Below are 14,175 nucleotides of genomic sequence, written 5' to 3' on the forward strand. Positions count from 1 at the left end.
ATCCTCTTTAGCTATTTCAATTATGTTGTCTACTTTGAATAAAAGAGATAGTTTTAGTGATATTCCAGTCTTAATAAACAATTTTTATTTTAATGTTATTTATATTTATATCTAAATGTATGTAACAAATATTTACAAAAATATGTATATATATAATTAAAATTATCAGATAAAATACACACGCAAAATTGTCTTCATTGTTTAATTATCATCGCTTAAAACCATCAACTTTGAGAATCTTTATCTCGAATTATTTTATTATTTATTTATTTGTTATTTTTTTTTATTTATCTTTTATTATATTGGATACTTAAAACTTATACAAATAAATTTCGGTGTGTGCAACATTTTTTTTTATCATTCATATTAAAGATTAATTCTGTTGTAGAATAAGAAATGGGATTACTAATATTTCTAAAGCCTTTTTAATTATTTTAATTCGAATAAAAATAACCGAACAAATATCAAACTAAATTATTGAACAAACCAAGTAGACATATTTAAAATATTTCTATACTAGCTAATTATATAAAACTTCAATCACTTTTTCAATCAATTAAAATTAACAATAGATAGAATCATGAAAATTAATGTTATATATATTATGCCATTTATTCAATACAATGTATAGAATATTAATTCATAAACTATCCCTTTATATGAATGTATAACATTTTTTTTATGAAATGGAAGAATAAGAGGGGGAATAATAATAAACCCAAATGCATTAATGTGCATTTTTACATACATATGTTTGATCTTAAAATTGCAAAAAAGTATAACATTGTATAAACACGCATTATTTTATACTACTAAAAATAAATGGCCGTATAATTATAAATATCTCTATATCATGTTTTATTAATTACCCTTTGTCTAAAAGGTATACATTTTTTTCGCCTTAAAATAAATACCACACCTTTATGAAAATAGAATAATTTATTACAAGAATTTTAGACCAATTTAAAATTCTTTATTTTTATACCACTTTTACAGTTTTACATCATAACTTCCAACTCTAACTCTTGACACATTACAAATTCAGGGGGGGGGAATTATATTGCCTCCAAAACTGTTTATTTATTTCATTAATGCATTTTATTCTTTTTTCCTTTTTTTATCTTGTAAAATTAATGCTTAATTTTCTGTGTTAGTCAGTTATCACAAAAAAAGAAAAAAGAAATTATACATTCATTTAATGATTTGTGAAATATACTAATCAATACTAAAGAAATAAATAATCAGTGTGCAACAACATATTTACAATATATTTAAACAAATAATAATTTATAACATAATTAGAAAAATTTACACACATTTTTAATTTAATATATTTTTTATTCTACTATTGCTATTATTATTATTATTATAATTATGCGGTTTTACCCTAAAACCCATTTACTTGCCTAAATTAAAATCTGGCACTACAAATATACACTTAAAATACTCATTTTTTTTTATTTTACACAAATTCTACATTACATATGTATTAAGTATAAAAAAAATAAAAACTCGGACACAAAAAAATATTAACGGCAAGGTAAAAAAAAAATATATTAATTTTATTTCCCTATTTTACTAATTTTTATGCACACAATTATTTTGTGCATGATTCTACAAAATTACGACATGTTTTTTTTTTATAAAGTTTAATTTTATATATACACTCAAAAAAAATATATATTTCTCATTAATAAACAAAATATGTGTATATATGTGAATAAACACACTATACATATATTATATAGTACATTTATTACAAATAAACGTAATAAGCATAAATTAACTTAGTTTCATTGAACTTCAATATATATTTAAATTATTTTAAAAAAAAATAATTTGACTCTTGTAATTTGTTTGTTTAAGTGTTTTTTTTTCTTTTTGTTTTTTTATAACCTGTCTACATATTCACACGAAAAAATATATAAATATATGATATATATATTTTTTTTTTTTTTCTGTTCTTTCTATAATATGTTTTAATAGACTTTAATAACTTATCATATAGTATGGGTTTTAATTTCGTGTCCGTTTGTCTAGTTTAAGCTTGAGCATTATAAATAATATATTTTTTTTTATTTCTTTTATGCTGTTTGTATATATTTATTATTTTTCACATAAAATAAATAATATAAAAGTATATAATTTATACAGAAACTCTTTTTCCGTACGATTTATTCTTTATAATCTTGCGCAAATTATCCGCCAATAATATTCCCTTTGATATACTGTTATTTTGTGGCATTCAAAAATATTTACGCTTTGCACACTTTTTGTCAAATTAATAAATCCTTTATTTAAGGCCTGGGAAAATCTAGCCAAAAAAAAAATTTCTTAATTTTCCATACAAAATGAAGAACAATTGTGGAGAGGGTTCCACATATAACAATCAAGGATATAAATTTTGTGAAACTAGCAATTGTGGCACTAAATATGTGGATCAAAATGGGAAAACAAAATCTCAAGGCGACCAACAATATAACATAATGGATAATATATTTTTAAAAGAATCAAATAATGGAAACGATAACAATTATTTAGACAAAGTCCCAGAAAATGCAAGAATGTTAAAACCGTTAGTTCAAGAAAAAATCATTGAAATAATGAAACCAGAAATAGAAGAAAAAATTATAGAAGTTCCACAAATTCAATACGTAGAAAAGTTAGTAGAAGTACCTCATGTTATTTTACAAGAAAAACTTATACATGTACCTAAACCAGTTATACATGAAAGAATAAAGAAATGCCCAAAAACCATATTTCAAGAAAAAATTGTTGAAGTACCTCAAATAAAAATAGTAGACAAAATCATTGAAGTACCACAATATGTATACCAAGAAAAAATCATACAAGTACCAAAGGTAATGGTACAAGAACGAATAATTCCAGTACCCAAAAAAGTAATAAAAGAAAAAATAGTTGAAATACCTCAAATTGAATTAAAAAATATTAATATAGAAAAAATAGAAGAAATACCTGAATATATTCCAGAAGTTGTTAAAAGAGATGTTCCATATACACAAATTATAGATAGGCCATTTCATGTGGAAAAAATTGTAGAAGTACCACATGTACAACATATCTATAGAAATATAGTTTCGCCACAATATAGACATATTCCAAAACCTGTCGAAGTACCCATGGCACATTATAGAACTTTTCCTGTAGAAAAATTGGTAGATAGAAATGTACCTGTTCCCGTCGAAATTCAAATTGTTCAAGAATTTCTATGTCCTAAAATTGAAGCAAGATATAAAGAAATACCAGTACCTGTTCATGTCCAACGTATTATAGAACACCCTATACCAAAAGATGCTATGAACAATCCATTCTTATTGCCATTATATTATCAAGAAGACAATTTTAACACATCAAAAAATAGTACTGTGAATGGTAGCAATACACCTCAAAACAACAAAGGATGTTTTATGTTCAATTGGAATAAAAATCATAACCAAAAGACTATGAAAAGTAGAAACAATTCAGTCGAATTATTATTACATAACGATAATAAAAATAATGAATTTTTTAACATAAATGAAGCTAATATCAATCCAAACATAAATTTAAAAACTTCTATCAATCAATATAGTGGTAATACATTCAGAGATATAAATAACATACCTATGGATGCAAATATTATGAACATGCATGCTTTAGGGCAATGTCAATCTATAAATCCAATCGATAATAGTAACAATCAATACAACTTCATTCATAATCCTGCAGCCATGAATTATTCCTCACCAAACTTTAATAGCGAAATACCATATAACCCTAATGCCAGTTTAAAAATTAGTAACTCAATGAGTTACCCTATGGAAAGCATTCCACTAAAAAAACCATATCCAATCGTTTCCCACATTGTACCACCCGTCTTAAACGAGTAACTTTGGCTTCGATTTTTGTGCAAGAAATTAACAAATTAAAGAGATTACCAATTAAAAAAATTAGAAAATAAAAAAAATTAACAAAATTTGCAAAATTAAATAGACCAAATTAAATACATAGAGAATCACAAACACAGACAAATTAAAAACAAAATTCGAGTAGAATAAACGTTTTTTTGTCAAATTACACCAACAAATTGTTTTTTAAAACATACGCACGTGCATATATAGCTACATACACATTTTATATGTATACAATATGTCGTACTCACTTATTTGTTTATCAGAATAATTAAAATTGTCTTACCAAATAAAAAATTCAAGAATTTTTTTGTTGTTTTACTTTGACAAGCCACGGCGAAACCATCTATTTGTGTGCATTACGCATATATGCACAACTTTCCCTGTTTTGCTTAAATAGTCAAATTTTATTCACTTTGAATCTCCGATATTTCAGCTGCTGCTGTAATTGTATTCACAATGAACATTCTCTTTTATTTGATCACGTGCTTATCTACTTATTTGCTTATTTTGCACACAAATATTTTCTTGTTATATTTGCATTCTTGCAATATATTTTTTTTTTAACATTTTTATTGCTTCATTGACAACTATATACTATTAATATATTTTTACTGTTATTATAAACTAGTTACGTTTTTTTATTTTAATAATTTAAAAAAACAAACCCAAAATTTATGAACAATCAGAATATTATCGTTATATTCCCTTTTTTATATTTATTAAGTGTGTACAATTATTTATAACATTACGAGTAATCATATTCTCTATGTTATTAAAATTATTGCAATTATATATATAAAGAAAAAAATGGCAATAACATAGATCTAGCCAATCTTTCATAATGCTGTTAGTACAACAAAAATAATAATGATTAAAAATAAATAGATAGCTAAAATGCATAAACTTTATACCTTTAAAAAAAAAAAAAACTTAAAGGCATATACTTTTTATAGCATACATATTGCCTTGCTATGTCAGGAAGGAAATATTAAATTTCTGGTTTCCTTACAAAGTATTGCATATATTGGAATATAACTCAGGATTGTTGATCTTATTTCATTTAAAAGTAAAAAAAAAGAAAATTACATTTACAAATCAATTTATTTAGTTGTATTACACATAAAGAACAAAAAAATAAAATTAAATATGTAATATCGAAAATAAACAAAGTAGAACAACATCAAAATATAAAAAAATATAAAATGCACACATATGCGTGTTATATGTACGCACCGGACCAATGTATAAAAAGTGTTAAAAAATTCAGGCAAGCTTAAAATATTAAAAAATTATGGCACATAATATTAAAACATAAATTATGTAATTTTTAAAAAATTCAACAAATATTTACTATTATGCATTTAAAAAAACTGAAAAGTCAAATTGTATGCGAAATGTGTATATACATAAAAAAAAATGCAACATATATATATGGGAATATTGTATAAGTGGAAATATTATATACAAAATTAAGTAGGAAAATATGGTAGCATATATAATCTACATATTCCTTATCCTAACCAATTTATAGTTCCTTGTTTATTACCAAGGCTTATTTGTGCATAAAGTATATGACCCGAGTATATTTTTCCACATAAAAAATTTAATTTAATTTTCATTTGACAACTCTCGTTTAATACTCGTGAGAATTTATCATATCTTTAGGAACTTTGGAGGGTAAGTCAAATCCTTCAGCTTTCATTTCGATAAAATGTCTAGCTAGCGAATACTCGAAAAGATCAAGATATCCATCTTTTGTTATATCTGCTAAATTCCATATTTTATGAAGAACTGAACTTGGTAATTTACTTTTAATCAAATCAGGTTTGACTTGTTCTCCTGATAATTTTCCAAAATCATTTGGACCAAGTTTGTAAAAATCTTCTGAATATTTTGAAGTATCTATAGGACTTAATAAATATTTTTGTTTAACCCATAATGGTATTTCACCAGAAGTTAACTCTAAAAATGGTGTTAATTTATTTTCAACAATAGTACCTTCATTTATTCCAACTTTATACATATCAACAGTAGCAGACTCTTTTGGAATCATTTCTAATAATTGTGGTATATGTACATTTAATACTTTATTTATTTTTTCAATTTTTTTAGTATCTAATTTTGGTATTTTCATCCAATCAATATCATGTAATTTTTCTTTCATAAATTGAACAGGTGGAAAATCACCAAGTGGTAAATTATTTTCTCTTGCAACATCTTCATATATTTTATCTAAAGATTTGATTAATCTACCTTTTATATAATCTTTTCTAAAATATGGTAATTTTTGTCTTAAATGAGTTAATAAATAAATATGAACTTTTAATGTTCTACAACGTTTTATAAAATCATTTAATCTGATCATAGTAGAATTTCTTGGAATTTTAGATAGCTCTTTATATAAATCAGAAGCTTCATCTTCAAAAATACTTCTATTTTCATCATACATTAATTTCCGATCCCAAAATGATCCTATATAAACTCTATTTACTTCAGGTGTATTTATAACAATACCTAATGACCACATCAATGATCCATATACTCTCATTAATTGTTGTGTATTTATAGTATCAGCTTTATTTAAAATAATACGAATTTTTGAATCTTGTCCTTTTATTGCTTGTATACATCTTCGAAATTCGTCAGATATATCTAACTTATGTGCATCAAAAATTAACAAAATTAAATCAACTCTTTGTGCAAACCAATATATAACTTTTTCAAAATCATACCCTCGACTTATTTGTTTTATTCCACTTAATACACCGGGAGTATCAATAATTGTTAAAGATTTCAATACGTCACTATTTGTATTTGAACATTCTAATTTTGAAAGAAAACTATTACCAAAACTTTCTAATTGTGAAAAAGGTTTAGTAATATCACTAACTAATGCATTACCAGGTATTAATTGTTCTTTTTCACTATACATAACTGCGACAAATTTATCTGTAGTTGGTTCTGGACCTATTCTCATTCCGCAATATTCTTTTTCTATTAAATGCTTAATAAATGTTGTTTTTCCTGTTGAATATTGTCCTAATAATAATATCATAGGTTTTGATAAAAAGTCACCACTTGTGAGAAGTGGTTTATAAAAATGGTAATAATTAAATTCATTTTCTAATTCTAAAATATATGTTTTATATAATGAATATAGTCCTTCTAATACATTATCATAGACAACTGTCTCTTCGTCGTTTCTATATAGCAACTTCTTCATTCTTTCAAATATCTATATATATTCTTATTTACTATAATATTCTTATCTAATATAATATTCTTATCTAATATAATATCCTTATATAATATAATATCCTTATCTAATATAATATCCTTATCTAATATAATATCTTTATCTATTTATGTATGTACATAAATTTTTTATTTCTATAATACAAATAAATATCTTTTACTTTATTTTAATTATTTTTTCTTCCACCATTCTATACAACTTATTAAAAAAAAATAATAATAACAATTTCCATAGACATATACATACATATATATATATATATATAATCAATTTTTAAACGTCATCAATTGATAAGCGAAATCAAACTATTCCAGTGAAATGCATAAGAAAAAAAAAATATATATATATATATATATATACTAATGTACATCAAAAGCTTTGCCAAATCTGGGCACATATATCATGAATACATAAAAATTATATGATAAAACTTTGGGAAAATATATTTTAGCAAAAATATAGTGACTATATTTTTTTTTTAGAAAATTATATATTCTGTCAAAACTGTTACGAAACAATGTAAAATATTTTGCAATGTTAAAAAAATTATTTTAATAAAAATGTATAAAAAGAAAGAATTTTTTTAAAATTATATGTGCTTATTACTTTTGAAATGTAAAATTCACTAATTATACAAATATACAAATTTTATAAAATAAAAACAATAAATAAAAAATAGATAATCTTTACTACTACTACTACTACTACTATATATATACGAAACTATTTTTATACACTAAAATAAAAATGTTATACATAAATATCCAATAATATATATATGTGAACACTCTAAAAATAAGTAAAATTCTAAATATAGAGAATTTTTTTTTACTACATAATTATAAATAAAAGTAATTTTTTTTCTTTTTTTTAGTTATGTTGTTGGGGCAGTATATAAATCCCATATTATTATTTTAAAACTTGATGCCTATATTGCATATATATATATGTATGAATAATATATTTTATTTGCGTATTAAATTTTTAATCAATTCATAGTAAAAAACTTGCACAGGTTTTATATAAATATATAATTTCATAAATAGGCTAGCAACTCAATTATATAATATATAAATTTAGAATGCATATATTAAATAAATATATAATAAATGTTAACATTAAAACTTATTGCTTAAATAGGAGTATAGTTAAAACTCCATTAGGCCTCTTAAATTTTACAATTCTAATACTTTAAAAAATTTTGTATAATTATATAAAAATATTATAGAGGAAAAAAAAGGTTTTATTGAATTATTTACAAAGTTTAATTTTTTTGTAAAGGCACAAATAATTATAATATTTTTACTTTTTATTTATAAATAATATAGCTGTTTTATTTCGACTACCTCCTCTTTTTCAACTATTTTTCATCTATTATTTTTCAACATTGCAAACGAGTCCACACAAAATAAAGCATAATGCTCGCCGAGTTAGAGCAAATAAATATATTGCAAAAACACATAAGATAAAATAGATCCAATAAATCTTGTTTTCATAAAACATGCAACAGTTTTAAGCAGTTTAAGTAAAAAATATCATTTTTAAAATAAGGAAATGAAATATTTTACACCTTGAATAAAAAAATGCATTAAAAAAACGTGTTACCTTTCTGATAAAAATCAAATAAATTAGAATAAATATAGCACACACATATTATATATAGTTTCATAACAATTCAAACCAAAGCTTATAAAAATTTATTATTTCTTAAAAGCTAAAATTAAAATATTCTTTTATATATTTAAGGGAAATTATGTAATATAAAACAGAAATTTATTTGTGCATTTTACGAAGACAAATTATAATTCTTACACATTTGCATATATAGTTCTATATTTTATTTTTAAATAATATATTTTCCTTTCTTTACTTTTCTATAAATAAACTTATTTATAAAATATTTTAAGTCTATTTTATTTTTATCATCAATCATATGTTGTATTTCCACAATTAATTAAATAATTGGAAATCATATATAAAAATTGAAAAATTTATATATCCCGTTTTTTTTTTACTTCCTTATATAAAACTCTTAAATATAAACAAATGTTTGTGCTAAAATTAAAAAAAAAAAAAAAAAAAAAACTACTATAAACATTTTAAAATAAATCAAATATCCTTTCTTCATTCTATTTACATTACTATATCTAAATATAACACATAAAGAGGATATGTATGCACATAGTTTCCTTTTTAATGTTAAAAATAAATTATATGCTTTCTAAAATTGTAGTATAAAAAACAAAAATTCAAACAAAATGAAGCACAATAAAATTTCATGTTATTCCATCCCTTTAGTAATATTATTAAAAAAATTTATAACACAAAATCAGCATTAAAAAATATATAAATAATTTTTAACATACCTTATAAATTTATCCTTATGCTTGATTGTCATTTTCCACCTTTTTTTTTTATTTTTCCTTTTTTTCTTTCCCATGTTATATAATATGCACATCGAAATATTCACAAAATAAAACAACTGGAAATGCTTCCTTTTGATAGATCTTTTTTTTTACTTTTTTAAATTTGATGAGCACACATGAATATAATTTTGTGCTCATTTTTGTTTGTTTTTAATTAAAAACTTATTTTTATCAATTATCTATATATAAATATATATTTTTTATACATATTTTATTATTATATTTTTTCAAATATATTTAAGTTATATATTAAGAATATAGGGTACATATGCCCATATAAAAAATGCGAACAAAAAAAATAATGTTAGTTTTTTTAAGATCATGCCTTTTGGTTGGAAACTGAAATAAACAACTTCATTTTCTATTTTAACAAAATTATTATCTCAAATTAAAGAAAAAAAAAAAGAGACAATAAAGGCATATACAAGGATATACTAAATAAAATGACAAAAATATGCTAAAGTTTTCGAAATATTTTTACAGCAATATTGTTAATATTGGTAATATAAAAGGGAAACAAATAATTAACATATATGTTCATAACCTTATTTTAGGTTACTATTTAATAGAAAATAAATATTACACAAAATGTAAATATGCTATAATTCATTTCAAAAATTTTAATTTCCTCAAAGATTACATTAATGAAAGGACTGACACTCTCACTTTTACAAATCACAAAGAATATCAAGAAAAACATATTAATAATAAACAAAACATTTTTTATAACAAAGAAAATAATAATTACCATGTCATAGTTAATCCTATTATATATTCACAATTAAAAAATATTTTCCAAATAATTCACAAAACAAATACTTCAATTTTACAAAACATTTTAACAAAATATAAAAATGTAATTCCTATACAACACCACCAAATAATTAAAAGTAATATATGCATATATAAAAATCAATATCTATTTTATCTGCAAATCCCAAATGAATATATAAATATAATTTTACCTGAAATACAACTACACTTTAAGAAAGAAAAAACAATTGGGATATTTAAACAAATTAACAATTTAGACATTTATGCTTTGATATCACTTTTTCATATTCACACAAATGTTATGAAAAATGTGAATACTATACGAGGCAACTATGTTAGCACCGATAGGGTTGAGTTCCATGGACTCGTTTCAGTTTCCCTTTCTGATAAAATGACAAGTTTTATTTTAAATAATTTGTGTGTGCAAATAGATAAATTTTTCTCAAATTTCAAAACAAAAGAAATAAATACAACAATGAATAAATCAGGTTTTCATAAAATATATCTAGAATTGTTAGATATACTAAATATTTTAATAATAGAAATAAATAAATATATAAAATTTATTAATTTCATTTTAAACATACTTCTAAAATCTTTTCATAAATACAAACATCATTATAATTATACATATTCAGTTAATTTATTAAACACATTGAATCAGATTATCCCATTTCATATGCACTCATTATATTTGGTTAGCTCAAATGAAGAAGATATTTCAAACACTTTTATAAAAAAAATAGAAAATAATTATTTTTATATACAAAAAGAAAACTTTACTTGGAATAATATTAACAAATATTATGGAGAAATCAATCCTAATAATTATCTTTCTGAAATAAAGAATGAAAAAGCATTTATCTCATATTCTATGGATACGGAATACTGGAATGATCAATTTATTCATTTAAACTACAATATTGAAAATAATAAATTCTGGACACAATATTGTATAATATTAGTAACGATTATTGTTAAAAAAATTAAATATGTAATGCATAGAAACGTTTTGATTGATGAAATATATGTCTTGGAAGCAATAAATACACTACTACATATAAAAAATAAACAAGTTCTTAATTTAGATACACTTATTGATACAAAAGCGCCATTTTTGAAAAATCTATATGCTGATAAATTGGAAAATTCAAAGGGAACTGATATTGATGCCCCTAAAAAAAATGAATGTTCAGAAAAAAAAAACAACTTTTTACTTTTTCTCAATTTTTCTTTTAATATGTTAAAAAACTTAAGGTACAATAATACGAGCTTAAAAAATTTAGTATCTAAAAATAAAGATAGAGTAGAAATTTTTTTAAAAATTATTTCATTAATAAGCAATATTAAATATTTATTAACAAGCAATATAAATAAATGTACATCCAAAAATTCGATGGAAAATGTAATAGCTGTAAATGATCATTTTATAAAAAGACAAAACGAAAATATAAAAAATGCAAAAGTAATTAACACACTTAAAAAAAATATTAACCTATTTTGCAATGAAATCGTACTAGCGTTTTCAAATTATCATACAATGTCAAAATCTTTCAGTACTGATTTTTTATCCTGCACAAGCCAGAAAAACGTTGCTATGTACATGTCATACATATTTAATGATATATATTTTCAGAATAATTCCCAAATAAAAAATATAATCCTTAATCACTTTTTAAAACATTATAATATTTTAAATTCAAATTTGGAAACATATAACAAAAAATATATTTATTTGCAATATATAACTATTTATAATCTTATAAAACTTTTCCATAATGATATTAATAATACATCGCCAAATTTGTACAATATAGTGCTAAATATATTTATGGAATGTTTCAATAATAATACATGTTATAATCTTAAAAATGACAAAATTTCCAGCATTTCCTATAAAAAACAAAAAATTAATTATTATCTACATATGTTGAATAAATTATGTTATTTTTACTTTTTATCAAAAAAATATATCACAAATCTAGAATTTCTAAATCATATAAATCATAATTTTTATTTAACATTTCATTTAATTAGCCAATATATTGAAAAAAATATAAACACACAAGATTATTTTACTAATTTTATTAACAAGTGTGCAAATAAAATCATAATTATATTAACTGTTCATAAATTTTTTAATATTTATTCAGAAGATCTAAATATGTGTGTTTCAAATTTTATTCAATTAACTCATGAATATATTACTAAGGAAAATAAAAAAAAGTTTATTTTATATATTATTCCATTTTTAAAATTCCCAAAATCGCTCACTGACAATTTGAAGCGTCTCCTAATCAATGCTGATACAAATTTTTTTGAGGAAGTAAATATACAAAAAGAAATAACTGGAGAAAAACAGTTGGCTTTTCAGAATAATAATCTGAGAAATTTTAATCAGGAGGATATTTCGTGTGTAGAATGTGAGAAAAATGAAAGTAACTTATTTAAAAATGAACAAATAGTGAGTAATAATGCCGAAGGGGTTAATGTAAATAATGAAGATATCTTTAGAAATAAACAAAATGACTTAGGTAATATTTTTTTAAATTATTTTAAAGAACATAATTATGCAAACCAAAATGTATATCCAGTCTCACATATTGAAAAAGATTTAACAGAACTAATTGAGAATTTAGGAAAAAATAAAAATTTTCAAATAAACAATAATACTTTATATAAAATATTAAATGAATATATGAAGGAAAATAAATTAATTAAAAAAGAAAATATCATACTAAAAAACAAATTAAATTTCATTGTACTAAATTTTGAACAATTTATATCATCATATATAAATAGTATAAGTAGCAATAATAGTACCACATCAACACCTACCAATAATTCGACTATTTTTCATTGTAAAGAAAATATTAGTGCAATAAACACATTAATTATGAACAAGTCAGGTAAAACAATAGAAAAAGATATAAATAAAAATATGGTAGTAGGGAAAAATGATACAATTCAAGAGAAAGCAAATTATTATAAATATGATAAAGATAATGTTAATAAAATAAAAAACATGTCTACAGCCTTACAAATACAATTCGATTATCATTATGTTAATGCTAAAAATGAATATTTTAATGAATTAAAAAAGTATGAAAACAAAAATTATATAAAAGTAAATAATATACTTTTAAATATGTACATGTATAATCCTTATATTTCGGCAAAAAATAATAAAAAAAAATTAATAATTCTACCATATGATACTTATAAAAATATTAAAAAACTTGTTTGTGAGGGAAATGAAGGAGCAAACGTATTTAAACGTTTCCATAATTCTGTATACTTTTTTTTTGATAAATTAATGATTTTTTTTTGTAAAACGCGTAATTAAAAATATATAATAAAATCGAAAAAAAAACAAAATATACAATTTTTGGCAATATAATTGGTATCTTTGTCCACTATGTTGCTAACATATTTAGCGTATTACTTTTTTTTTTTTTTTCATTATATTTGCTTAAAACATTTAAACTTACATTGTAGTTAATTTTACTGTGTGTTTGTACCATATTAACATATATGCAATATAAAAAAAACTTTTTAAAGACTCATTTTATTATCCTTTTGATATATATTATATTTTCCCATTATGAGAATTATTATATGCATATACATTTTCATAATATGCAATTAATTTTTTCCTAATAACTTTTTAATAATTAAATTTATGTATTTGTTCTGTCCTATATATAAATATATCACTTTTTATTAGTTGAATAAAAAAAATAATATATTCCACAAATTACCAAAACTGCCTACACGCTACTACATATATATAATCATTATGTAT

General features: G+C 21.8%; 3 protein-coding genes across 3 annotated transcripts; 2 read left to right on the top strand and 1 right to left on the bottom strand.

Moving 5' to 3' along the window:
• Positions 1-2,351: 2,351 nt before the first annotated feature.
• Positions 2,352-3,890, top strand: PBANKA_0402700 (inner membrane complex protein 1e; the record flags this gene model as incomplete). Its single annotated transcript, XM_034568018.1, has 1 exon — positions 2,352-3,890. The coding sequence occupies one exon, from the start codon at positions 2,352-2,354 to the stop codon at positions 3,888-3,890; it is 1,539 nt and encodes a 512-aa protein (XP_034420084.1).
• A 1,657-nt stretch (positions 3,891-5,547) lies between these two features.
• On the bottom strand, positions 5,548-7,137 carry PBANKA_0402800 (EH domain-containing protein, putative; the record flags this gene model as incomplete). Its single annotated transcript, XM_034568029.1, has 1 exon — positions 5,548-7,137. One exon carries the CDS (start codon positions 7,135-7,137, stop codon positions 5,548-5,550), a length of 1,590 nt encoding a protein of 529 aa, XP_034420085.1.
• A 2,913-nt stretch (positions 7,138-10,050) lies between these two features.
• PBANKA_0402900 (conserved Plasmodium protein, unknown function) lies at positions 10,051-13,716 on the top strand (the record flags this gene model as incomplete). The annotated part of the gene is made up of 1 exon (XM_034568040.1): positions 10,051-13,716. One exon carries the CDS (start codon positions 10,051-10,053, stop codon positions 13,714-13,716), a length of 3,666 nt encoding a protein of 1,221 aa, XP_034420086.1.
• Between the last annotated feature and the right edge of the window lie 459 nt (positions 13,717-14,175).

The sequence above is a fragment of the Plasmodium berghei genome (assembly GCF_900002375.2).
Source record: "Plasmodium berghei ANKA genome assembly, chromosome: 4".
NCBI lineage: Eukaryota > Apicomplexa > Aconoidasida > Haemosporida > Plasmodiidae > Plasmodium > Plasmodium berghei.